The sequence below is a fragment of the Pezoporus wallicus genome, unplaced genomic scaffold (genome assembly GCF_028554395.1).
Source record: "Pezoporus wallicus isolate ANWC-B61680 ecotype Strahan unplaced genomic scaffold, APGP_CSIRO_Pwel_v1 contig_2908, whole genome shotgun sequence".
Taxonomy (NCBI): Eukaryota; Metazoa; Chordata; class Aves; order Psittaciformes; family Psittacidae; genus Pezoporus; species Pezoporus wallicus.
Genome location: NW_026642179.1, coordinates 4,535,998 through 4,563,578, shown reverse-complemented (window position 1 = coordinate 4,563,578; position 27,581 = coordinate 4,535,998). Strand labels below are relative to the sequence as shown.

General features: G+C 46.3%; 1 protein-coding gene across 3 annotated transcripts in view; it reads left to right on the top strand.

The window, feature by feature from the left end:
- Window positions 1-27,581, top strand: part of WNT5B (Wnt family member 5B) — a 73,911-nt gene that overhangs the window by 43,547 nt on the left and 2,783 nt on the right. For all 3 annotated transcript variants that reach the window (XM_057428034.1, XM_057428033.1, XM_057428035.1), the window contains exons 2-4: window positions 13,530-13,651; window positions 14,370-14,617; window positions 20,599-20,891. In XM_057428034.1, the coding sequence (XP_057284017.1) occupies window positions 13,530-13,651; window positions 14,370-14,617; window positions 20,599-20,891 (663 nt within the window). The remainder of the gene's footprint in view (window positions 1-13,529; window positions 13,652-14,369; window positions 14,618-20,598; window positions 20,892-27,581) is intronic.

The following is a 27,581-nucleotide window of genomic DNA, read 5'->3' as shown; positions in this document are numbered from 1 at the left end:
TTCACCAACACGTTATCTCCCTGTGCCTGACAAAAAGCTTGAAAAGCCTCTCTGAAAATGGGGGGGTAAAATTAAGGGCAGACACAGACAGGGTGGGAAGAAGGCCCAGAGTTCACGGTGTTGGAGGTGGAAGTATAAATAGGTAAAACAAGATCTGCGTTTTATGCTAATTCTTTCAACTTGTTTCTATACCATTCAGAAAAAACACAATAATCATTTACCTACGGTATAAGGTAAATGAAGCTCCTGTGTGACCAGGCCCTGTCATGTACAATGAGAACACAGCTTTCTGTAATCCAGATGGTTCCCACTTTTATAAGAAATGTGTGTGCACAGGGAAATGTAAGCTAGAAATACTGCTTTTCCTCCTTCCCCCCCCCCCCCAGCATACACGCTGATTAAATTATGTGGAAAAGCCGCTTTCTTTCCACTATTTCACTCCTGAGATCGAGTATTTTCCTAGCCTTGTCAGTGTTGTTGTTCCACACTTTTTGCCAGCAATCCTGGTCTGTATTCTTATGTTCTGTTTGGAACAGTGAATCCTTTTGTAAGATTATTCCTTGATGCCCTGGAGCAGGAAACAAACCCCAAAATCCTAAGATGTACTGAAACCTGTGAAACTATTTATAGAACAGGAATGGTTGCCAGGATGTGAGAAACAACAGGTAACTGAATAATACTCCTTTGCATATATGTAGCACCTCTCCTTTGGCAAAATGAGAGCTCTGTGTAATCATGTAATACTTGCAGCTTCTCAGCACTTTGGGTTGCTTTAGCCTTGTTGCATGTGTGGTGAAACCGAGCCCCAAAAGGTACCTTCTGTATGGATGGGAAGTTAGTACCCGTGGCTCAACTGTTTTTGAAACCCTGGCTGTTTGAGCTCGGGCGGTCTCACGCTAGGTGCCCAGAAGTATAGGCATGAAATCAGTTTTTGGAAACTTAGGGCTGAATGACTTTCCAGTGTCATATGCTGGGTTTGTTGCAGGGCCAGGAATACAGCCCAGACCTCCTGGCTCCCTACCCACTGCCGGAAAGGCAAGGCCAGTCCTCAGCTCCGTTTCAGGGGATCCTAGAAAACACTGGCATTTTAGCAAGTCAGCTGGCAACTTCACTATGTTTTGTTTAGAATGGTTCACATTCTTCCATCTAATTCCCACACTGAAAATTTTCAGCTTCCTATTTTCCCTGAGCTGTTCCAGCAAGACATACTGAATATGCAGATGTGATGGCACACATTCACACACGTGCTTTTCCTGAAGCAACCCCTTAAAGTTTGTTCTGGATGTTTGTTTTATTCTAGTTCCTCTAATCCCCAAAGTGACATTAAACAGATTTTTTTTTGTTCAACCTTTGCATGAAACAGTCTCTCTCCCTTTATTTGTAAGGATATGTGGTTTTAGTTACATTTTGTTTTATTCCTTTGTGCATGGAGGAGATACTGTGTAAATGAAAACATATTGTAATTATTACACACCACGCACATATGTCTTCTCAGACATCTCCTGTACATACATTCTCTGCAATGTATTTTTGAACATGCACATCACTATGTTTTCAAACCCATTTGTATAATAACTGCTTTCACTCTATGAGTGTTCAAACATAGGGGCTGTTCACTCAGAGTCTTGGAAATACATCTCAAAGGCAACTGAAATTGTGACCGAGAGCAGGAATAGGAGCTGGGAGGCTTGGTACCCATTTCCTAGTGATGAATCTGTCAGTACAACACAGGCACTGGGCTTGACCGATGAACTACACACTGTCAGCATGAGTGAAGTAAAGACAATGAAAAAGCTGGCTTCTGCTTCAAGTGAGGAAGTTGTTTTGCTGGAACAGCATAAATCCTTAATAGGATTTCTTGCTTTCCTTGCAATACAGAAAATTGAGTAATTCCTTCGTTTCCCCCTACACCTTGCCCACGGCAGGGACAGATGCATATATCCTCACACAGCACCTTTCTGTGGTGCTCACCTGCAAGCCAGCATGCAAGACAACACTCACATAACCATTCTGTGCAACGCAGCATGCTTCACTCACCTGCAACACAAGCAGTTGTTACCTTCTCTACAAATACACTATGTTTGCAGGACAAACATTTTTCACTGCAAGAACTTTGTCCAAAAAAGCCAAGATTGCATTCCTGATATACAGTTATTCCACCCTTATGTACAGCTGTTCCACCTACAGGAACTCCCTAGTTCTGTCTGGTCAACTGTATTGCCAGTTCTGTCAGTGCTGTATTGCCAGAAAGAGTAAGTATGATCCATGTAATGGGGGAAAATGTCTCTGGTGCTGTAGATGTCCTTTTGGATGGTACATAGAATAGATAATTTTAATTTTCTGTGTTTGAGTGGCAGTTAGAAGAACTCACTTTCTCCCATTGGGTACATGTTTTCCCTTTACTTCAAGGGAAGAATGAAAACATTTCTTTTCTTTGAAATAAAGCTGTCTCCTATAGACTGTTCTCTTGTGTTTGGTAAGTTCTGCCTGAGGTATTACTGTGAACATGGACTTAATAGCTGTATATGCATGTTTCCACTGAAGGATCTTTAAATGCATAGAGCCTGTAACGTATCACAGCATCTACAGGCAAGATCATAATATGGTCATGAAATATTTTACCTCCCCTGGCAGATGAAGAAACTGAATTTCAAGGTCTCAGTTAAAACCCAAACGAGATGGCTAAGTAAGTCGGCAGTGCTGGGAAGACAAGGTCCTGACCTAAGCCCTTGCTGTAATCATCAGACACAGCACCCTGCCTAGATCAGCAGGGCTCCAGACGAAGTCACCGCAGCAGGGACTGTTTGTGCCAAATCGTCAGCTTTGTACGTGATCCTTGCTGGAAATGCCAGTGCTGTGCAATTTAACTGCCACATGTTACATGGCCAAAAAGTACCATTAGCATAAAGGTGTGATGCAGCCTCAGTGACTGGGGAGGGGAGGCAGGCTGTGCCTGAAGGGTGTCTGACCTAATGTCCACCCTGTGGTAAAGTGTGGCCACAGAAGAGGATTTTAGCTTCTGTCTTACAAGGTCTGGTTGTTCCTGAGGAGAATGCCCTTCCCTCTGACATGCTAGCTCATGATCTTATACATACCTGAATTTCCACCAGGAATGAGAATCATAGAATCACAAAATGGTTTGGATTGGAAGGGACCTTAAAGCTCATCCAGTACCAAACCCCCTACCATAGGCACAGACATCTTCCACTAGACCAGGTTGCTTCAATCCCCATCCAGCCTGGCCTTGACAGCTTCCAGGGATGGGGCAGCCACAATTTCTCTGGGCAACCTCTTCCACTGTCTCACCACCCTCATAGTGAAGAACTTCCTAATACCTAATCTGAGCCTCCTCTCTGTCAGTTTAAAGAGATTCCCCCTTGTCCTGTCATTACATGCCCTTGTAAAAATCCCCCCTCTAGCTTTCTTGTAGGCCCCCTTCAGGTATTGGAAGGCTGCTCTACAAAGGCTCTCCTCAGAGCCTTCTCCTATTCAGGCTGAACAAGCCCAGCTCTCTCTGCCTGTCTTCATAGGAGAGGTGCTTCAGCCCTCTGATCATCTTCATGGCGTCCTCTGGACTTGTTCCAACAGAAATCACTTGATAGTTACTTGTTTCCTTCTTCAAGTGTGATTCTGAGACCTGATGACAATCTGATGCTGTAGGTGTATGACCATTCAAAGATGACATCAACCCACATTGCATCAAAAGCAGCAGTTCTGCCCTCTCTCAGCTCTTGATAGCAAACTGGATTGAAAAACTGGTTGGCATGAGGAGTCAAAATATCCAGGTGCCTTTCTGAAGTTTGCAGGATCATAATGATCTGAATCGGGTACCCTTATCCAGCCCAGCTCCACCTGCTGCAGGAATGATGACTTCTAAATCCCTATTTGAAGGGCTGCAAAATGTGGCTACTACCAACTTTGATCTCAGGACAGCGTAGGGACAAATTCTCCAGTGTCCATCATTCATGGGCTTGTACAATACTCTCTGAGTAGATGAGGTGTTAGACAAGCACCTACATTTTTCAGATAATATAACCCCTTGGAGCTTTGCTTCTGGTGGCTACATTTTTCATGTCAAAAAGCAGGAAAGAAAATGTGAAGATTTCCTTGGGCACTTCTGAAATCTGATTCCTTGTTTGGAGGCCTAGGTGTGGGCTGAGCTCTTTGGAGGATAGTCCTCATTGGTGGAGTGCAGGATGTGCTCAGAAAGCCTCATGATGGGTGGAAAGCTGGTCTGGTTACAAATTGCAGTGGCTGTGTTGAGGGAAAGCAAGTTTTGACTTTCATTAGCCCCACTGGGCTAACAAAGAAGAGGAGAAGATGGATGCTATTCTAGTGTCTGTACCACCACCAAAATGTCACATTGCAGTTCATGTAGAGGAGAGAAGAAGGAAAAAAACATAGTTGGGGTTTGTTGTTTTTTTTTTAAGCTTTTGGATAGCTTTGGCAGTTCAAATAGCTGTATAATACTGTTTGAAAACAGGGACAAATTCAAAGTCACTGAAAAGGAATAAATTTAAGTAAAATGCACTGTAATTGTAGTTACTTTTCCAGTTGTTTTTTTCTTTCTGTTCAGGGAGGAATTTACAAAGCAGCAAATACCAGTTGCTACATTGGAAACCTCATCTGTTCCAAAGCAGGAAATTTTACACAGAGGCACCTTTCAAATTAATGCTTGGTTACTATTTTTTTAACGCTTATATTTAAATTGCTATTTTTCTTTTACTACCATGTTCTCGCACTTCAGGCCTTGTCCTGATAATGCAGGAGCCTTGGCAGAAATACAGGTTTAATAGCTGCTGTCCAAGAAGCTGATGTTCACCCTCTCCGCAGTTGCGTCCTCAGCCTGTGGCAGTGAGCTGTGAAATCAGGGAACAGATCCACAATCAAAAAAACAACCAGAAATACGACTTTTTTTGGAAGTGCCAGTGTGGCTCCATTCGAATTTAACTTAGGTAAAGGTGGTACTGCTGGGGCTCAGCCCCCTCCAGCCACATGTTCCTGCCCTGCTCCTTTGGGCTTCTGATTCCTACACGAACGAGTCTGGGCAGTTAAATAAATAAAACCTGGTCTTTTCTCTTTGCAAGTTTAATTTTGAATCTGTTTAACTCCTTATATTGTCATTTTAACTGCTTGTATCATTAAAGGGCTGCACCTCGAAAGAGCAGTGTCTTACAGTACTGGGGTGGGACAGAGGTCTTTATTACCCTGGTAATGCTGCTAGCAGAACCATATTGGCAGGCTCCAGCCTCAGTTTTGGAATCCTGAACTGTAAGGGCCAAGCTGGCATACAAACAAATGGGTGTGAGCTGACCATGAATAAATTTAGTCTGGAAATTAGCAAAAGTATTGCAGCTTTTTGCATGGTGAGATGCTCACTGAGTTTATAGATGGGATCATATGATGTGTCACTAAGAGGCACAACCCCCTGTTCCTAATATTAGGCCTTATCTACTTAAAAGGAAAAAGAAAAAAGCAGTGATTGAACTGAATAATCTATTTAAATCAGTACAGGTCTTAATTTTGAAGGCTTTACTTTTGGTTTAAAGGGTAACTAACCTACACAACACTGATACAGTGATATAACTCTTCTAGATTAGGTTTGCATGGGTGCACATTTTGCTGAAAATTTGTATTAGGAAACTCTTTATTTGAGCAGGTAGTAATGTTATAGTAGTATTTTACAAACAAGATCTAAAATAGGCTACTTTATTTTCTGCAGTTTGAATTGCACAGATGTGATTGGTGTTAGAATAAAGGTGAGAGATAAAATGATCTTTTTGGTACAAATGTAAATGCAGTCTATTCCCCAGACAGTTTGAACAGGTTTAGTTTAAATCTGTTGCATCCAGAATTAACAGGAGATTCCTTTACTGAAGTGTGACAGTATAGAAGATAAGTTCTGAAACTGGTTAAGTCAGTGTAATCTTCTGATATAGACAGGGCTATATTTATAGTGATTCAGCCTTTTATATATATTTATATTAATATTAAAATGTAATAAGCATACTTGGAAAATGGTTTTTCTCTGGTTTGGAAACTGCAGTAACTATGTAGATGATACAATTGATACACTGGAGCATTATTCATAATACTTTATTAGTTGCACTTCGAATGCACTGTATTTGATCAGGAAGAACATTTAATTGATGACAAAAGTTTTTGGTGGTTGAAAGAATGGAAAAACGAGTAGATTTTAATTTTAATTTTGATCCTGATTCAGCAAAGATGAGGAGGCATATGCTTACTTTCAAGCGCCTGGTTTAGTGCTTCGCTGAATGAAGGTAAATCTGCAGCACAGATTTACTGGTTTGAACCTGTTACTCAGCCCTTCCTGTGCCTCTTTCCCTTTCTGTAAGGTAAAAGAGTGGCTGTCAGAGTTGTTGGGTCTAATGAATGGGGTGTACGTGCTTGCTTTGCAATTCCAGAGTGAAGGAAGAGCTGATCATTAATACTATTTTCATTAGACTGGACTTCATAAGAACATCTTTGAAGACTCTAACAGGAAGGAGAGAAACTAAATTTAATTTCAGTTTATTCCACGGATTACCATTTCCTTCGGAAATGTATGTATCAGGCTTTACTGGCAATGATTTAACTGACAGGAGACTGTTGATCTGAGTCAGTCTGACAGTGGTCCCTGTGACTTACACTGAGGTGTTGAATGTCCAAGACAGAGCAGTAACCATGCATCTCCCTGTTTCCTATGGCCATTCCCTCTTGGAGAGCTAAGAACCACTACAACAGTGGAACTTAGGTTCTTCAAGTGCAAGCTTAACTTAACTTTAAATACTTGACTTTCTTTGCCAGTTGATGTAATTATTACAGAGTATGGAACAAACTAGAAGGAATATATACTCAGAGCAAGAATGAGGTCCAGGCCTGTGAGATGCAGAAATATAAATCTTGGCTTGGGATGGCTCCAGTGGGACTGGGGGAGCTAGACACCCTTTTAGGGAGGGCAAAGGGTGCTCCATGATTTGCAAGATCAGAGTAAGAAAGAAAACACTTAAAGCCATCCAGCTGTTTGCGTCCCCTGGCCTGTTCTGAAATCTCTGCAGAGAAGTTGCATTGACTTGGATTGCCTTTCGCTGCCTCCTTGCTCATGCTATTGGAGAACTTTGTCTTCAAGGAGGCCTGCCCTCCTCTCACTGCTTGAGGGGTACATGCTGCTGTCAGCTACGGCAGGTAACAAGCCAGCTCCCAGGGTTGGTCCCTGGAAAACAAATAAAGGAGGGATGTACTTCCTTCTTCTCTCTTTCCTCATGTCTTATTCTCCTCCTAGGATAGTTAATTCTCCATGTAAACTTAGCACTTGGGAAAGTTGTTGGCTAGAAGGAATTAAGGGTTAGAGTCTTTCATTCCTAGAAACCTACAGCGTTGGGGAGCAGCAGCGTGGGCTCTCAAACCCTGCCTGGTCTTGTGTTTCAACCTGACCTCCTGTGGCTTCTTTGAGGGGGTCTGGGGAACCATTCTGGAAGAAGAAGTTGTTAGTGCAAATTAAGGAGATGGGGTGCCTCTTTGACAAGTAAGCTGTGACACCATGGGCAAGTTTAGTAAGCCACTGAATGGTCAGCACGGTGATAATGCTTGGTGCTTTTTTCACACATAGTGGAGCTGATCTAACTTCTTATAGAGCCATTTCTTATAAAGCCATCTTGCCCGTATAAACAAAGGGTGCTAAGAAGGTTTCAGTTTGTGATTATGGCTCATCTGCTGCAGCCCCCAAAACCGTGGGTCTAGTTATGGGTCAGAAACCCTTGTTCTAGTCATGGGAACAAGAAGTGCAAAGTTTAGGCCAGACATGTCCCAGTTTGGGTTTCTGGCTCTTGACTGAGGTCACCAACATGCAAATAGAGCCCTATGGAAAAGGGAAACAGATGGCCTGGATCTGTCCCTGGGAATATTGTAAGCGTAGACAGTTTCCAGGCAGCTATCTACCTGCAGGGATGGGTCTATGTTGCTTCCTACTCGATATAGAAAAACTTAAATAGATTTTTCCATTTCAGAGGAGGGTCATGTCCTGGTTTATCCATGGAGTTTGCTCCTTTTTTTTTTGTGGTGGGTGAGATGGTCTTGCTCTAGTTGAGCTCATTGCCTGTCATGTGAAATATTGTGACAGAAATGACTGTTCATAAAACTTGACATATATCCTGTATCTTTCACTAATGAGAAGCTGGTTTATTCATAGAATCCCTATCCTTTATACCTGTTCTGGTTTTAAATGGTAAAATATTTAGTATCTGGCCTTTTTTGTTGTGTAATACATCTGCTTTTACTTGCAACCTTCCTCCATTCTTGTTCTCCTTGGTGAATCACTTCAGGGAGAGCTGTCAGTAGGTCTGCTGAGACTGGCAGGTATATCTTGGCATTTGCTGTACTACATGCACTGGTGACAGTGAGACTGGATGTCATTGGGCAGGGGAGTCATGGAAAAATAAAAGAGCAAGGTAGTGGTGAAAGGAAATCTGGATCTGTCAGCGGGGTGACAGGTGATGAGATGCAGAAAAAGGTAGCACATGAGCACATCAGGAGATAAAACGGAGTCTGTAAGTACCGAAAGGAACAAGCAGGACACAAGCAGGAGTAATCTGCCCTTTCAGCAGACACACGGTACATAACAATTCAACGAGGCGAGGCAATGTCAAGACAAAAGAGGAGGATACAAAGGGATAAATTCCTTACTGTGAGGGTGGTGAGACACTGGCACAGGTTGCCTAGACAAGTTGTGGCTGCCCCATCCCTGGAAGTGTTCAAGGCCAGGCTGGATGGGGCTTTGAGCTTTGAGCAACCTGGTCTAGTGGAAGGTGTCCCTACCCATGGCAGGGGGGGTGGAACTAGGTGATCTTTAAGGTCCCTTCCAACCCAAACCATTCTCTGATTCTATGACTAATGTGCTGGGATACTTTGAGAAGGTGTTATTACACAGTCTGTAACACCACAGCTGGATCTGAACCTGTAGCGGTGGTGTTGTTAAAGTAATAATCACAATACAAATAAAATAACACATTTGGATCTGGGAAGATTGACAGCAGTACAGCAACATGGTGGTACGGTGCTGTGCTGAGAAAGGGACAGGTTGGTATCAGGGGAGCAGCACAGGACCAAAAGAGTGGGGTCTGGTGGGATAACAGATGATTTAGGTTTCTGTGTGAGGGCTGCAGTTTAGCTTCAAGGTACCTTTTTTATTTTTATTATTTTAATCTACACTCCCTCTAAAACTGGTTCAGCTGAATGGGCAAGTATGTGACATTAATGAGATTCCTGAAATCTTAGTAAGAACTGTGGTTAAAACCGAGCCTGGCTGCCAGAAGCAGTTGTATAGCAGGACATTACGGTGTGTGTCTTGGTGCTATCAACCAGCAGGTCATGGTTATGAACTAGAGGGGTTCCCTTTCAAGCAACACATGTAAATTCTCCTTCCCAGGCAATGCATCTCTACTGGGCTCCATAGGTAGAGGAGACCTTATTTCAGTGAATATTTTTCCCATCTTGAGTAATTGTCTTATGTCAGAGAGAGAGCAATAAATGTTTCTGGATGCACTGGACATTAAAAACAAACATTGAACCACAGTCAAGATGCAAGAATAAACAGAAACTTGAAAGAAGCTCTTGATCATTATAAGCAAAATGTATGTCTAGTTCTCCTCAGCCTGGGAGGAACCAGACAAGTTGCAGAAATGAGGATTGTTGGAGTTAGGTGGAGAGAGACCTGCTTTTTCTGTCAACATTTCTTACAGCACTTGATAAAGATCTGTGCTGTACTTGAGGACATCCCAAAAGTTTGAAAAACAGTAAGGGTAGGACAAGGAGTTTGCATGAGTAACTCTCCTTCTCTCACTTATCAGGGCTGCCTTCCAGCCAGGGTTCAACGTTTTTCATGGTCTGCCAAATCTTTGCAAATGATCTCATGGACATGACCTCTCCTTCTTGGAGTCTTGCACTTCCCTCCAGCAAGCACTGCAGGGACGGCATTGGGAAGGCAGCGATAACTCTCTGGCTGCTCTGCCAGGGCTTTGGAAACTCAGTGTGTAAAGTTGTGCTTAGTGCACAGTTGTCCCTTCTGAAAAGCAAACAAAGGCAAACACAGGTAGTAATGTTAGGCAGCCAGCCAACACAGTAGACAGTTGCCTAGGGCAGCAGACTGTTGAATGCAGCAGAATGCCAAGGCTTTACAAAGATGCAGGCTTGCTGCTAAGAAGCCAGCGTTAGACCTTTCATCTGAGGGTTGAGATTAATGTCCCATTTTCAGATTACAGCTCCCTCTTTGTCCCAGGTGATCCTCAGCAATCTGGGTACAAGCATCAGACCTGCAGTGCTCGAGCCACAGAGTGGCTCTCTGAGTGAGCCAGGCCTGTTGAAAGGGGTGGAATGGGGCCTTCTTCAGCAGAAGCAAGGCAGACCCTGGTTTTGGAGTTCTTTCTATTGCCCCTTCTTCCCCTGCTCTATCAGGAGTGCTCTGATTTGGTGTGAGTGGGCTGCTGCAGGGGAGGGTTGGTTTGGGATGAAAGTGGGAGTCACTTGGGTGATGGTGAGTGAACAGGGATGATGTCCAAGAGAAGTGATCTGCCAGGCATGAGGTTGGGCTCTCCTGGATCTGAGACAGGGGTTACCAGGGGACAGAAAGGCAAGTGAGACCAGCTTTATCCAATGCCTTCTCAATACCTGTTAGTGTAGTGATCCTTTTCATGTCACTTGTGTGGAGCCATCCCAAAATCCTGCTCACTTCTAGCCTCCTTCCCCTGAAACCCTAAGCCCTCATGACCCTTCCAGCATCTCAGTCGTTCATCTGGGATTACCCACCAGCAGCTCCTTACCCCCCTCTCTTAAGTGATGCTTCACTGACTCCATTCATCCCAGCCCACCAGCAGCCCCGCTTCACCTCACCTCTCATCTGGACTTCTCCCACCCAGCCCAGCTTTGGCAAACAGCCTCACCAGAGCTGCTTGAACCAGCTCTGCAGTTGGGCTTAAAAAATAACCCAAGCTTTTTATTTACAACATGGAAAGCTCGCTTTCAAGATTTAGGTGGCAAGTAGAAACAGGCACAAGGAACAGTGATAGGCACTATTCTTCAGACCGCCAGCCAAGTGTTGTGCAGCTTTTGGTCTGGAAGTTGCTGGCTGAGCTAAATCCCTCCAACAGCACCTCACCTGCTATTACCACTTTATCTGAAGTCATAAACACAGGCAGTGAAGAAATTATTTCCAGCTCCTTAAAAAGGACTCACTTCCATGATTTGCATCTAACTCAATGGCAGTCACTCTCGCCAGCAGCAGAATTTAGGCCGAATTCAGAGCCTCAGACCTTTCCTGCCAAAGCATCTCCTTTCATTGTTGCCTGTGACAGGATATTAGGTTGGCTGGATAAGCGATCTTATCCCATAAGGCAATTTTTATGTCTCATGTTTCATACTAAGATCATTGCCTTGGTTGTGCCTGTTGGAAAGATTTTTGTTTCAGTCACATCCCAGTGCTGACATGGACCACCAGTCCACCAGTGGCATGTCCTCCTCACCCTGTGGAGTTGTGCACATGCGCTCTGAGAAGCTCACACGAACACGGACATTGACATCACCTGTATTTGTGGAAGTGTCTCATAGGCTGGTGCTGTCTCACATTCCTGGCTGGGAGAGGCACCAAGGGCGGCTCACCACACTTTACTCCCTTCTCAGAATCCATGAGGAGGCTCAGCGAGGGTGAAGCTTGGAGATACATCTCTCCCATCGTGTCATCTATTAAAATGACGCATGTGTGTGTGAGACAGTGAGAGCTTTTCTTTCCACCACCCTAGTTCTTCCTTCTGGCTGAGATGGAAAGGTAGGATGCTCTCATCTCTGCCAGTGAGAAGGTTTTCTGTATCTGGGGCTGGCTTGGAAATTCTTTAGGTGACATCACACCATGTCTGTGCAGACTCATTGTTTGTCATGGAAAAGCCATTCATCCATACACAACTTCCTTCCTCCCCAGACTCTGGGAGATAAACTTTCCATTCTGTCTATTCCCTACAGAAACAGACACAAAACATGTATGCGTGGCTACACACACACACACACCTCGCTGTCCCTCCATCACGCTCAGGGCTGTGGAAGGAGGAGAAGGGAGGATATAGATGTGAATAAAGTCACCCTATTTTCTTCAGACGTGGATCCTGCTGTGCCCAAGCAGTAAAACCCCCCTCCCACCGAGGTTCTGGGTCACACAAGGCTTTTTTGTCCTGAGGCTAATTCTGGCACTTGCAGCCCCACATCTGCCTGCCAGGTGAGATGGGCCACCAGCTGCAGGTACAGCACATCTGGATGGGGGTGGAAGCAAAGCGTGCTGCAAACAAACACAGCAAGTCCACCGTGGCGGGTGCGAGGAATTCCATAAAAAATATACTATACTTCAGTGGTTAGAGGTGCTGAGCCTGGTGATTCATGCCTTGGGTGCTCTTTGCTCCTGAGGCAGAGTGAAAGACTGGGTACTTGCGAGTCTTGGACCACATACACCGTGGCCACAACCTGGGGGGGACCCGCACATTCAGCCTGTGTTTGGGGAGCTGCCGCCACCACAGAGGCAGGGTTGGGGGGATGCCAGGCCCGGCGGGGAGGCTGTGTGGGAGAGAAGGTGTTGTCTGTGGTGAAGAGGTGGGGACTGTGGTGTGCAGAGGACAGAACAATGGAAAGCTGTGTTAGAGATGCAGGCAGCAGCAGTGGAGTCAAAGGTGCGATGAGGTGGCTATGAAGGAGGCAGGCTGCGAGGAGTGTTTGGTACAAGTACCCGCACAGGTCCGGGATGCCTGCGTTTGCCTTCTGCCGGTGTCTGGGGTGGGGGGGAAAGGACTGAGGAACTGCCAGATTGCCCCCGCCTTTGAGGATCCCGGTGGGTCGAGCGGGGAAAGGAGAGAGGGGTGTTTGGACAAGAGGAGCCTTCGAAGCTTTTACTCCTGTCCGCCTCCCCTGCCCATAAAACTATTAGTCTCTGGTGCCAGGCTATCTGCGCTCGCCGCCTGCAGCCCAGCCGCGCCTCGCAGACCCCCTGCCCGGGCCGCGGGGCCGGAACCATGCCGTGGGGCCCCTCTGGAGGCCGTTTTGGGGAGGGGGCAGCCCATTTCCGAGCCGGTCCTGCATTACAAAGGCGGGCAGCGGGGCCAGCGCGCCGCTTTGATGTGCCCTGCCGGCTCCCCGCACACCTGCGGCCGCGGGGCTCACGGCACGGTCCGGTTCGTGGGGACACCGGCGGACTGCGGGCGCGCTGCGCCTCCCCTGGCCCCGAAGCTCCCGGTGCCCCTGTCTCACACGGCTGTCTGCCCCGGGACGGGACGGGAAGGCTCCGTCAGTGGCGGCGCAGTCCCGGCAGCGAGGCCCCTACCCCGTGGCCGAGGGCGGGCGGGAGGCAGGGCCGGGGCCGGAGCCCCCGGGAGGCGGTGGCCGGGGGAGAGAGGGAGGGTCCTGCGGGGGGCGGGAGGGGGCGGCCGCCGGGCTGTGCTCGCCGCGTCCCGCCGCACGCAGGCCCCGCTCCAGGGCTTCTCTTCGGCGCTTCTCCACAGGGCGCCCCGTCCCGGCGGCCGGCTCTGCGGGGGCTGCCCACCATGACCGGGCCGAGGCTGGCCCTCGCCGCCGCGCTCCTCTGCAGCTGCACCTCGCCGGTGGCCGACGCCAACTCCTGGTGGTAAGTGAGGGCGCGGGGCAGACCTCAGCGCGTTTGTCCGCCGCTGCGGAACGAGGACTGCCCGGGGCCGGGCGGCGGAACGGGAGCGGGAGTTGCCGTGCGCTCCCCGCGGGAACTAGCTTCCCTGCCCGCAGGGCTTCTTTCGCAGCAGCTCACTTCTATCCAGGTTCCCCCCTCCCACTGTCCCTGCCCAGTTCCTGGGGACGCAGCCCTTCTCTTCCAGGCACTTCTGGGCTCCTTTTGTACGGGTTCGCTGAGATCCCGTCCGGGCTTCAGGATGTGGGGAATGCGTAAGGAGAGGGTGGGTAAGATTTCCTACCCGCTGCCAAAAGCCCCGGGAGCAGCCGCGGAGCCCCCTTCTGAAGAGCGGAAAATAGCCTAGCTGAAAGGCAGGCATCGCTGGCTGGCGGTCTGTGAAAAAGCAGCAGCTCACTTTCTTCTCCTGCAGAGAAAGTGCTGAGCTTTCTCTCTGCCCCCCTCCCCATCCCGGGTGTCCTCTGTGTTTAAACTCAGGTTACAAACGAGCTGTGTTTCTCCCGCTGGAGCTCTGGAAAAGCCTCGCATCTGGCAGAGCTGTAGCGGGAGGCAGCTGACATGAGAAATGCGCCGGGGCTTTGGGAGCGGAGCGGGGCTTGGCTGGCGGGGAAAGGTGCCGGGCGTTCCGCGGAGGGGGCCTCTCCCTCCAGACAGAGTCCCTTGGATGTTTTTCTCATCGCAGGTCTTTGGCCATGAACCCTATTCAGAGACCTGAGATGTACATCATCGGTGCGCAGCCGGTGTGCAGCCAGCTGCCGGGGCTCTCTCCTGGGCAGCGCAAGCTCTGCCAGCTCTACCAGGAGCACATGGTGTTCATCGGGGAGGGGGCCCGCAGCGCCATCAAAGAGTGCCAGTACCAGTTTCGGCAGCGGCGGTGGAACTGCAGCACGGTGGACAACACCTCCGTCTTCGGACGGGTCATGAAAATAGGTAGGAGCACCCGGTACGGGGCGCAGGACGGTTTGTCCCTCTATAGCGTTCTGCCTTTTTTCAAATACACATGCAGGAGTGATGAGCCCCGTTAACACCGCTCCTAAAGCTGCCTTTAAGGAGGTTCTACATTCCCTGGTGTGCTGGTGCTGCCTGCGCCTGGGCAGGTGGCAGCAGTGCACCTGAGCCCAGCAGGAGCTAGCTGGAGAAGCAGGGGACACACACACTTTCTTTGGGGGGGGGGGGGGGGGGGGGGCATGGGGAGGTCAGGAAGAGGGAGGCTGCTTTTGTGTTGTGTGCTCGTTTAAAGGTAGGGAGGGAAGAAGCTGGAGCCAGGAACAATGGACCCATGTTATCATTTCCCAGCATCTGGAGTGCCCTCAGACAGGGAATGCAGCCCTGAGATGTGGGAAATACGGGCTCCTCTGGCGTGGGGTCTCCCCCCCTCTCCCCTGTCCTGCCACTGTCTGTGTAAACCCCAGAGATTTTTTATAATTCCTGCCCTGCTGGCCGAAAGAGGCGCATTGACAGGCCATTGCTGCACTTGAATTGAGGTGTGACCTAGCTGCATTGTCCCAGCTCCTTTTGAAATGCAATCATCTGATGGCAAGAAACTGAGAAATCCGGGCTTGGTTTGATGTGTCCGACAGGCAGGACAATAAAGAAAAGGTGTTAAAACAGCCACTCACACAAGCACACACACACACAAGCTTGCTCTCTCTTCAGGTCCTATGTGAAGAGTTTTTGTTTCCCACACGCAAAGCCAGTCATTTACACTGAAGAACAGGCACTATTTCTTGGTTGTGAGGTCGGGGAAAACACTTAGCAGCTCCTGCACCCTCAGCTGCCCCCAGCATTACTTGCACCTTTTTGGTTTCACTCTCAAAAAAACCCCAGGAGGTAACAGCTTTAATACCTCTGGGGCATCAAGGTGATAGGACACCAAGGTAACCACGTCCCATGATCCTTTCCATTTGATCCTGAAATTCCTATGTGTGATCCTAGAGTACTGTAAGGGATATTTCTGCATGTGTTACTTAACCTTTCAGAATTCCTAATTCAGCCCACTAGAGCCATTCTGATTCCTCCCTTTCTGTCCAGCTCATACCCCAACAAATCCCTGCTTCTCTGGGATACTCCCCTGGGAAATGCTGTTTCCTGACACATACGTTCAGCTCCTGATACAGATCCAAGGCAGCTGTGCATCCTTGATCCCTTTGTGATAGCAGGGGTGGTGGCCAGATGAGGCTGCTTGCAATCCCATACTGTTAAAACTTGTGCTTTGGGGTATGAAAATTACAATTTCGGCCACCTCCACCTTTTGCTTCTGGCATCCCTCTCTCACATGTAAGTTATGCCAAAGAATGGGATAAATTTCAGGTCTCCACAATGATCCTAGTGACTCCAGAATGAAATAGAAATATCCCGTTCTCCAGCAAACTTCATCCTCTTCTTCACAACCTTCCTGCAGCTCCAGGTTGGTCCGCGCCTGGACAAAAGAAATAAGCGTGAACTAAGAGAAAGCAAAGACCAGAGCTGAAGAATGAAAAGCCATCAGGAAGCATCAGAGGGTGTATGGGAAGAAGGATTAGAGTGAATAGTGGAAGAAGGAAGATTCTTCCTCTCTGAAGTTAATTTGATCCTGTTAGTTTAGATTGAGAGTTTAGATTTGGGTTTTGATGAGGAAGGAGCTGTTATGGGTACGTGATGGTACATCCAGCAGTCCTGCTGCTGCTGTTTTGTTTGTTCATGCATGCATTTTGTTCATTAGGAATAATAATACTGTTGTATCTCTGGTAGGAATCTGCTGATGGAAGTGTCTGTGAGGTGACTGCCTGTGGTTGCCTGCTGTTGAAAACATACTCTGACAAAGAGTTCTGAACCCATCTCCTTTAGATTCTCTGGTCAGTTAGAGCATGTTCAGATGCTGATACTCCAGTACAAGACAGAACAGAAGTAAGAAAAATATAACCAAACGTGGCCTAGGGTATTACGGGGACTATGATGATTCACCGCTGTTGTCCCCATCAGTGATAAGCTCTTGTGGAGGGGCATGCTGCCTCTTTCCTCTTTGTTCCACCTTCCGTTATTACTTTTTCCTACTTTGTAATGAGGCGTTGCTCATCATTTCAGGAGATTTCTTTTCCATGCTGGTAAAAGGACAAAGCCTTCCAGTCTCTCAGGTTGTGTCAGCTATAAAGTCATTCTTCCCTGGGTTCATACTGTGTGCCCGTCTCCTGTTTTCAACTTCTGAGCTCCAGTTCTGGACCACAGCCCTTTTTCTGTACTCTGTGCCAATGGCACGAGGAAGGTCTGGAGACCAGAATATCTACAAGAGTGCAGAGGCATGCCAGAGTGTTGTGGAGAGTGGGGGGGGAAAAGAGATAAGAAGGACCCAGAAGGTGTATAGTGTGCCAACAACCTTCGGCTGCCCACCCACCGAAGCAGGCATGGCATATATTACATGATTTCTTGAGCTGCTTTAGATTGTGAGAGGGAGGAGAACCTGTCCTGGCCAAGTCCAGAGCCTGGGAGATGCTCACAAGAGTGTGCACTCGGAAACCCTTTCCCCTTTGTAGAACTTAGCTCAGCTCGGAAAAATGGGAGGCCTATGGTCGGTCTGTGTTTAATCATTACACCTTCATTTTGTGCATTTCATAGAGGTGAGGCAGTCCAGTGACACAAAGCTTGTGCAGAGGCATCAGCAGCACTGAAGTAGGCTGCTTTTTAGCATTGGTCTTTCCTAGTGTTTGTGTGGTCATGAGAATTGCTCTTACCTTTTCAATGTGGTTTATTCACTGATGATATCTGGCAATGTACAAAAATTACCCTTCTGAAGTTGCTTCTTGTTCTGTCAATACAGATTTTAGACTGCATGTGTGTGTATATGTGTATCTGTGCATTATAAACAGACATATTCCTTACTGCTACATTTATGAGGGAGAGGATGGAGCACCCAAAAAGGTCGTGTTAGAATTTCCTCAGGGGAGGAGAAAATATACCTCCTTCAGCGCAACCCTAAATGCAAGGCTGGGGTTTCCAGGTTAGTCCAGTCATTTCTGCAGCCAGAGATTTTATCTCTTCTGCCTTTTCAAATGCAAAAAGGAAAAAAAAAAAGATGGAGTCATAAAAGAACAAAGAGGAATATTTGAATATTTTTTCTTTTTTATTTGAGATAGGCAAACCTTGGGGAATGATTTTTCTTTTTTTTTAAAAAAAAAAGAAATCAGTTGAAACTAAAAGTTTTTCATAAAAAAAAGTGACACATTTTTATCATCTTTGTGTCAGTCTCCCAGCTGGGGTCTGTTCTCGCATTTCCTTCTCAAGCAGCTCCAGAAAAGCAAGCTGCGGGGACCAGCATCTCGCCTGGGTATTGCTCACACTGGTACCCGCAATGGTGTCCCCCGAAGCTGCCACAGCCCCGCGCTCCCCCTTTGTGCTGCGGGCAGTGCTGGTGGCCGGCAGGCTGAGGAGGGCAGCAGAGCTCCGTGGAGCTCCACACCAGCAGGCAGAGCTGAGCCTCCCGCGGCCCCCAGCTTCGGGGTCACCCCAGCCTTTGGCTTGGGAGAGGTGTGGGAGAGGGCAGAAAGGGGGTTGTCCTTTGAGTTGACAGCGCAGAGGTGTGGAACTGGAGTGAACTTTGAGATGATGAGTGAAAACCCAAATACTTTTACAAAGCTGGCAGAAGAGCAGAGAAAACTGGGATGTGCAAGCCCACAGCTGCTAGCTACAAATTTGCTTTGTATTAAGCACAAGGTTTCATGCACGGTCGATCCTGCCCCCCAAACCAAGCTGCAGTTTTCCAAACCTACATCTGATGAGCGCTGTGGTTTGTTCTGCTTTGTGGGCAACAAGGGGAAAAAAAAAAAAAAAAAAAACAACAAAAAAACAACACTGAAACTTCTTTCAGCCTCTCCTATCACCATCCTCAGCAACTTAAAGAACTCGTGCAGATCCAGGGGCTGCATATTGAGTTGTTGTTTTGCTAAATCTGAAACGTGGAGATGGTTAAAACATGGACAGTAAAAGCGTAAACCAGTCTGTGCTTGCAGGGGTCTCAATTAAGCCGTAAGGATCCTAAGCACCTGGAGTCATGCAGGCTCTGTTGCACCAGCTGTAACACCGGGAGGTCCCCTCATTGGATGTATTTTAACCTGTACAGATGCAGAGAGTGCTGTGCTTAACAGGATGATTGGTGTGTCCATGGGGCTCTCACCATACAGCCACAGACTGGTAGGGGCAAAACCTGCCCATTGGACTGTTACCTTAAAATACCTATAGCATGCAGAACAAAACAGATGAGTAAAAGCTTTATTCTGGTTGCTGAAAAAAAGACCTTAACTCCCTTATGGGCCAGTCTCAGCTGAATTACCTTAACTAGGAGTCACTCTTCTTTACCTCCCGGACTAAGGAGGTTTGGAGGGCACACTCCTCTCCTAATGACCTACTAGTAAGGCCTTCCCTTCTGTATTATGTATAAAATCCTGTAGCATTTTATCAGCTTTGTGCTGTGCTCCATAGCAGAAGCCCTTCATTGAAGGGGGGGGGGGGGGGGAATCACAAGTTGTTCTGCAACGTGGATGCCATTCACAGCCTTGCCTTTGTCTTGGGTCATTACCACTAAGCTGGTGATAAGCTGCTATTAATTACAGATTGTCAGCACATGCAAATTGGAACAAGAGCATACCAAAAGCATCAGCTTAGTCCTGCTGAGGGAGCTGGCACTGAGAGACTCGTGGGCTGGTGACAAACTGTTCTTGGAGAATCTGCCCTCTGAAGTCATTCAGATTTGCTTGAGAGCATCTTACTAGGGCTTGTAAGTAGCTCTTCACAATCAGATTTGCTTATTCCAGTGAAGCTTTGTCGCCTGAAAGTTTGGTGATGCACGCAATGACTCTGAAGCTGTCAGTTTAGCTATCTGTTACACTGTGTGGTGATAATGCAGGTGTGGATTGCCTCCTTCTCCTCCTCACCCCCCTCTACTCACCCCATTCAGACCCACTGCACTCGCTGGTGCAGCACGCTTGGCCTCATGCAGTGCTGGCTGTGTTGGTGCCCCGGTCAAACTGGGGCTGAATCATGGCCAGGAATACATAGCTAGAGACCTGATCCAGCTGCTTGGCTTGCACTCTGAGCTGTATAGAGCATATGCTCCAAGCAGGGCAGTCTCTAGTAAACGTGCTAATGGAAAGTCTTTTCATTTATTATTGTCTACATGGGAAATTTTACTTGTTCCAGCACTGCAGCTCTGTAGGCGTTGGAAGAGCCTCTGCCTCAAAGCTTTAGTGTAAAAACGGGTTTCCTTCAGTTTGTCTTAAAACAGTTCTCAGCTGACCTCATGTAAACTAAAATAAGGTCGATGAGCTGAGCAGCCCATAAAGAGTGCTTGTTGCAGTTAAATGAAGATCATTCCCGAGTGATATCTGGCTTGACCAGAATGCTTATTTGCACAGACCCAACCTCATCAGTTGTTTGCAGTGGCTTAGGTAGCAGCTATATTTTCAGCAAGTGAATAACCCTCTTGCTTGAGAGTTTCCTCTACGTTAAAACGAGAAGATACTGAAGGGAAAAGAGACTGCACAGTTCCTGCCTATGGTGTTGGTGTTTCTGGAGTTTCCAGGGCTTTTAAACAGGCAAACATAGGTGTAATAAAAACAGCCCTTGAGGAATAGGACCTAAAAATTCATGAAGAACATGCTCTTCCCAAGAGCATTCCTCCAGGCAACAGGAGGACTCTCAGACCCTTCCCTGGTGTGTGTCAGAGAATCAGATTTGGGTTTGACTGTGGTTACATAGAAACTGCCAGTTCTGGGCAGTCAGTTGACTGGAACTGTTACTATGAAATGAAAACAAAAATGGGATGCAAGCATGTCTTAGGACCGTTCCCCCTCTGCCAGAACAGGGTGCTTGCTCCTTGCTGTGTATTGTTTGTTAAATGAGATCTGTCTCTTCTTAATTTGCTTCTCGTGTCTCTCTTGCAGGTAGCCGAGAGACTGCTTTCACGTATGCCGTCAGTGCTGCCGGTGTGGTGAACGCCATCAGCCGGGCTTGCCGTGAAGGAGAGCTCTCCAGCTGTGGCTGCAGCCGGACGGCCCGGCCCAAGGACTTGCCCCGAGACTGGCTGTGGGGTGGCTGCGGGGATAACGTGGAGTATGGATATCGTTTTGCCAAGGAGTTTGTGGATGCCAAGGAGAGGGAGAAGAACTACGTGAGAGGTTCAGAGGAACAGGCTCGCATGCTGATGAACTTGCAGAACAACGAAGCTGGTCGCAGGGTAAGACCAGTGCTGACACTTTCCTCTTCTCAGCGGCAGATTCAGAAGGCTTCAGATAGCTTGAAATTACTTTCAGGGTTGATGAAGATTGTCCAGTGATACCCCAGTAATGGTGTATGGTCACATTTGTTGCATTTCCGTGAATATTACAGGCAATATTGACGATACTAGATTCCCATTTTAGTGGCAGGCTTCTGTTGCCAGCTAAAGCCAAATGAGATGGTGTATGGCATGCAAATGCAGACATGTAAGCTGTTTCCAAATAAACTAGGTGCTGTCATGGCCCACTTTCAAGGTTTACATTTCAGAAACTGGCTTTCCAGACCTTCCAAAAGAACAGGCTGGTGTTGAAAAGGAGAATCTGTTGGCATGTGGAGTTCTCTTCTACTGCTATCATTCAGAGTTTTGGAATATAAGACCAGAAGCAAACATCGAATCAGACTACCTGGTATAAGTATCTCTGAAACTTAACACCTTGCTCATTTACCTTGGTACTGGGCAAAATAAGTAATCTGATTCTAGGTGATATTTTCTGAGAAGATAACATAGTTTTGATCTGGAGACCCCTAGGAATGGAGAATCCATCACTTCCTTTGTAGTATGCTACCATCATTAATCACCCTGTTTCGACACTACCTCATTATCATTTGAATTTATCTGGCATCAGCTTCCAATCAGCTCTTTTTCTGACTTTCACAGCTAGATCCAAAAGCCTCTTAGTAATCAGAATGTCCTCTACATAGAAGTATTTATCTACTGTAATTTATTCACCACTTTTCTTGACAAACTAGATTGAGCACTGAAGACTCTCTCACTTTCAGAGATTCTCATCAGCCATCAAATCATTTTCACAATACTTTAGCATACCCTTACCAGTTTTCCCATATCCTTTAAGAAACTGGATACCAAAATGACATGCAGGGTTCTGGTATTCTACACTGATACTGTAAACTTAGGTGAAGTTGCCCCCTTTGTTTGTGTCCAGTGTATGCACATTTGTTTACATAATTACTCTGTTTGTGATTAATAGCCTAGAAGGTATAGCATCATTTGTCTGCGTTACAAGTATGTAGTCCTGCCTCTTTCCAAATGTAGAACAGGAATACTTACTTGAACAGTTGTGTCTTTTCACAGCGTGTTTAAGATTTTTATCAGTCTTCCCTGGTAGTGAGCTTCTCTGAGGTTAATTTCATTTCTAGTGCATGTTAAAAAATCTTATTAAGTGTACCTAGACTCACTCTTTTGCACATTCTTAACTAATATCCTCAGTTTCCTGAGGGTACTTCCCTTTCTTACTTCTAATTGTTACTGTCTTTCCCATGTGTGTCTGTGTTTTACACATGTAATTTTGGCTTCATTTTGCCACCAAGGAAGATTTGCTCTATTTTTTTGATTGTGGAATCAATGTGTCAGGTTGAAGCATTACAAATACTCTACGCTTCTTTTGTAAAATCAAGTGCAGTAAATTTGCAGTAGGTGGAAAACAGCGCAACTGAAAGCTGTAGAACTCAGTGGGTTTTGGTTTGAGGGTTTATTTATTTATTTTTTTTTTTGTCTTGGAAGGGCAGAGAGTCTGCATTTCCTTAGAAATGGGGGGACATTCCTCCATGGAGTAGTAGCCTGAAAGTGACATTCTTCTCTGCATTACATGCTTTGAACGTCTTATATGTCTGGAGTCCTGAACTTGGATTACTACAAATAAATACCCTGTCTAAAATAGGGAGTGAATATGTTATGGGATGTTTTACAGGCAGTCCTATTGCCTTGAGGGATCCAGAGACAGAATATGGCCAATAGTTCGAGGCGCCAGTTGAACTGTAGTAACATCTGTATTAAAAGATCAAGTCTGAAGATACTTGCTCCACAGCTTGGGTGAAACACTACCCTGTCTTGTTATTCTTGTTATGTGGGCAAGAATAAGAATATCACTAAGCCGTGATTTCGGATGATGACGCTGGTTTAGATGGAAGAAAGCTTTGCTCTGTTTAAGGTCAGAGCTAAACCCAGCTGTGTCCTGCCTTTACTACAGTGCAGGAAGTTGTTTAAATTGTGCTTGGAAGGGTACAGAGCCTGTGCTGCTTTGGACTCCATAGACAAGCTCTCAAGGCGATTTCTGTTTCCAGTGAATGCACAAACTGGACCTGGACAAAGGCTTTCCAAAGGCGCCAGCAAAAGACAATGTTATTTCAAGTTTGGTTTTCGTAGACTCTGTAGAACAGATGGCTGTAGAAAATAACCTTAGATTAAATGAACACAAGTCATTTTAGATTAAATTAAATGGAAGTATAAACCAGTGTGTAATTAAGCTTATGGATTTCAAAGAACAAACTCCGATAAACTAAGGGAGCTGGTTAGTAAACTCAGATGGGGAAATTGATGTGGAGGAAGTCTGGAACATTTTCAAGTCAAAGATGCTAAAGCCATTACAATTCTTCATGCCAAGCAAGAGGAAAAACCTTGTAGGAAGAATATCCAGACCTCACTGTGTGAATAACTACCACAGAGAAGCTGTTAGGAACAGACTGAAAGCCTACTAAAAATGGAAAAAAAAAAAGAAAAAGAACTGATAGCAAATAAATAATGAAAAAGCTTTTAGAGGTCAAGAAGTATAAAGATGAAGTGAGAACAGTAAAAAAATCACGCTGAGTCAGACCTTGCAAAAGGTAGTAAAATAAACAGGGAAAGTTTTTAAACTTTGCAAATTGGAAATTGGAAGAAGGGAGACTGCTAGTGAATGAGGATGGGGCAGACTCCAAGGACAAAGTAGTTTTGAGCCCCAAAATAAGTAAGTGCTTTACCTGCGGCTTCAAGTTGGAATAGGGGGCTTTGCTCGTGGGGAGGGGTACCATATGTCTGCTACACAATGGGGATGTCTTTTCTGTCCTCAGTACTTTTGCCTGGGTGAATAAGTGCTTGTAAGTGTAGATTTTTAAGTCCTCCACAGATTTCTTCTGGGGCAAGCCAGGCACGGTCTATCACAGGAGACAGTAGTAGTTAATGGTGCTGGCACCCTGTGGGAGTGAGGAAGGTAAGAGGAGGTAGCTGTCATGTTCAGACAGGTAGAGGAAGAGGAGCTGAGCAGCAAGTACAGAAGGTTGGGGCCTGCAGACCTGAGGTGGGTCAGATGGTGCAGGGGGCTGATGATGGAGGGGAGTTTGTGGTCGGGTCAAATGATTCAATTGGGAATCAGGTGGCAGCAAAGGGTTGGAAGAACAGAGCTCTGGAGTAAACGAGGCTGGGCTTTAGGGTGGACTGAGTGGATGAGGATTTGGGGGTAGTGAGGAATGGAGATGCTGGGAAAGGAGATGAACATGTAAGGATCTGGATAGGAGAATCCTGATGGCTCTGAGATGGCGTTGTTATGGGTTCCAGGGTTGTCTGGTCAGGATGGCATTTAGACAGTACAGGGTAGTCTTTCCTCTTGGCTCTTAGAAATGGAAATATAAATTATCACCACCTAGCTGGAAGCAAAACTCAGGTTGCATAAAGCTCTGAAGTGGGCACAGGGAGTGCCAGCTTTCTTGCATGTCACTCTGAAAGAGCTGGCACCTGGCAGCACAGGCAGAGTGACCTCAGCAGAACTTACAGGAGGACCTCGGGGAAAAGATATCTTGGAGGAAGAGGCAAAATGTGAAGTAATTTGTGAAGGATTCCTCAAAGATTGATCACACAATCACTTGCAACATAACTGATCTCCTAAAAACCAAACTAGATCTATTAGATCTCATTTATAAGCACTTCTGTGAGACATTTAATGTATTTCCATGTGGGAAACGCTTGGTTACATTGGGAAAGATAAGGAAAGATACAGCAGCTATGAGACAGACAAGAAACTGGTTCAAGGAAAGATGTCAGAAAGTTGTGTGAAAAGACGTACCTTGATTCTTAACAGAGCTTAATTAGCAAGTCTTCAAGGACTTACCTCAAGATCAACACTTGGTATTTTTATTTCACAGCCTCAACACAAGAATTGGAATGGGCTGAGGAAATTTCCTGATGATGCAAAAGTGCCAGATATTACAAATACAGAGAAAAATGCAAATTTTGTACAGCAGCTAATGACATCCAATAAAACAACATGAAGACCATCATTTGAGGTCTTGTATGTAAAACGTTTTTAGTCATTAGGAAATGAATTGAAAAGAATGGGTCGCAGCAGTCCACTGCAGATGACTGCAGATGTAATGTGGCTCAGAAGGTGGTAAATACCCTGTAATGTACTAGGGAAAGTATTTTTAGGAAACAATGGGGGAATACTAATGCCATTGTATTCAGCTCTTGTGAGGCCCCAAAATATTGTATGTTCTCATATTCCCGAGCAAAATGACCTCAGACTAGAAAAGGCTTATTATGATGGACTCAGGGGATACGAATCTTTTCTTAAGAAAGTGGGTTGGAATAGCTTGCCATGTTTAGCCTAGCAAAGTGAAAGTTGAGAGAGGATATGACTGATGTCTGTGTTGCGGGAGAAATAATAGGGAAGGAAAAGTACTTTTTAAGCAAAAGGCCAATTTGGCACAATAGCAAACGGGCATAAAGTGAATACGTTTAGGCTGGGAATTAGAAAAAGATACTTTATCATTGGAATAGTGATCAGAATGATGGTGGCTGAAAACCTAATTGCTTTTAAAAGGGCACTCCGTACATTTAAGGAAAATATTATTTGAAGCAGTGCCTACAACAGCAAGAGATCATACTTAAAAACCAAGGAAGTCCCGTCTGGTCCTGCATTCCTAAACTTCTGAGATTCTGGTTTTGGAAGTAGGAAGGTGCACTTGTAACTCCATACTCCCGCAAGTCAGTGCTGAAAGAAGGGAGTGCTGGAGACATGGCAGTGAGCACTGCTACGTGACCACCAGGTGCCAACCCATGTACAGCCTTCCCTCACTTTCCCAGCTAGTGTTTCAGTTGATGTCTTCTGATTTTTAGGAAGACTTTTGGTGTGTCCCCTCACTCAGTTTCCTGTGGGTGAGAAAGTCCTCCTTGAACCCTGAGGAGCTCTGATGGCAAGAGAGAAGATTGTTCCTTCTCTCCATGGTTCTCAGAAGGAGCTGAGAGAGGAGCAGGAGGGGATCAGAGGTCTTTTATCTTTCAGGCAGTTCTGACCCCATCACCTCTTCACTCCGCGACGGAATCCTTGTTGTGGTGCCTCCTGGCTTTATTGCCTGTGTTTGTTTGTCTTTGGCTGTTATCTCAGTGCATCCTTTCCTTCCATCTGTCTTCTTCTTCCAATTGGTCTCCATTACACTCTCTTATTTCCCCCCATTCCTTATCTGTCACCCTGTCTGGCAGACTGTGGCGGTCAGTCGTTGTACGCTGTTTACCCAGTCAGCATATGGCAGGCCTCAGTCATCAGTCACTCAAGCCAGTGCCAGAAGAGCCTGGAAGGGGGTCTGGCTAATTGACCACATAGGAATTCCCCATTAATTCTCTTCCCATTCCCATTATTGAAAGAAAAGAATTGGAAAAGAACTTGGGCTTATGGGAAGGGCCTTTAAGCCTTTCCATTAGAGGCATTTTCAACCTGTTTAAGTGGCATGGCTATTGATCAGACCCTGCCCTCAGAATTGCATGTGAGGTCTGTTATTCTTTACCTTGACCTGCGCCCGGTCAGAGAGGAATTCTCCAGTCTCCTCTGCTTTCTCCCCATTTGGGCAGCAAAGGGGGAGAGTGGGAGAGCCATTTAGCAGCTGAAGCTATGGTTACCTCCACGGGACATTGATGGTGGGAGCTGCAGGGGGCTGAGTGGCGCCATGCTCACCTGCAATGACTGGTAGCGTTTGCATTCCCCAGCACTGCTACTACCCACATGGGCCAGATGTTTTGAGCATCAGTTGCTTAAAGCCAAGTCAGAGTGAACTCAGTCCCATGACATTAACTGAGGGGGATCAAGTTGCAGTGTTTTTCTAAAGGAACAAAGCCCAGGATTAGGAAGAATTGTAATACTTTATGAAAACACATGCAAGGGCAAGGGAGGCACGAGTGGCCTGGGATTTGACAGAACCGTAACCAAAAAGTGCTAACACAAACTTAAAACAAGCAGGCTGGCAGTGCAGTGAGGATATAGTAAGTGTCTGGGGCTTGGGAAATTCAGCTGTAGCTCTGTCTGGTTACAGTACAGCAGGAATCCTTAAGTAACAGTGTGGTTGGTCCTCTGCAGTTGTAGTTTGATCCAAGACAAGTGCTTAACTCCCAGCCTGTAGCTGTTACATTGCACTGTGAGGGATTGCCTCAGTAAATTGAGCTCCAAGGAGCAGAACTAAAGCTTCTCTGTTTTAAGGATTCACTCCATTGACTTTCTCAGGAGCTGGATTGGCCTCCATGTGATTTAGTCATTAAGCCAAATTGAATCTTCACTAGCTGTCAAAACCACTACATGTTCATTAGGCACAGGAGTAACCAGTTGTTGTAGGAGAACTCTGACCTCTCGCTGCTGGTCCAGAATGTAGTCATAGGTAGAAGATTTCACTTGCAGTATGCTCAATTGCATTAATCACCTACTCCTTCGCACGTGAATGCAGAGAGCTGAGAAGCTTTCTTCTGAGTTGGTGCATGGGGAAGAAAAGAACCCTCAGTGTCTGGTTGCTTTCTTCAGCAGAAAACCTGGCTGGAGGGAATATCGCTGTCTCCCTCAGAGCATCCCAGTCTTCTCTCACGTTCCTTGATGTCACCCACCAGAAACAGCTGGCG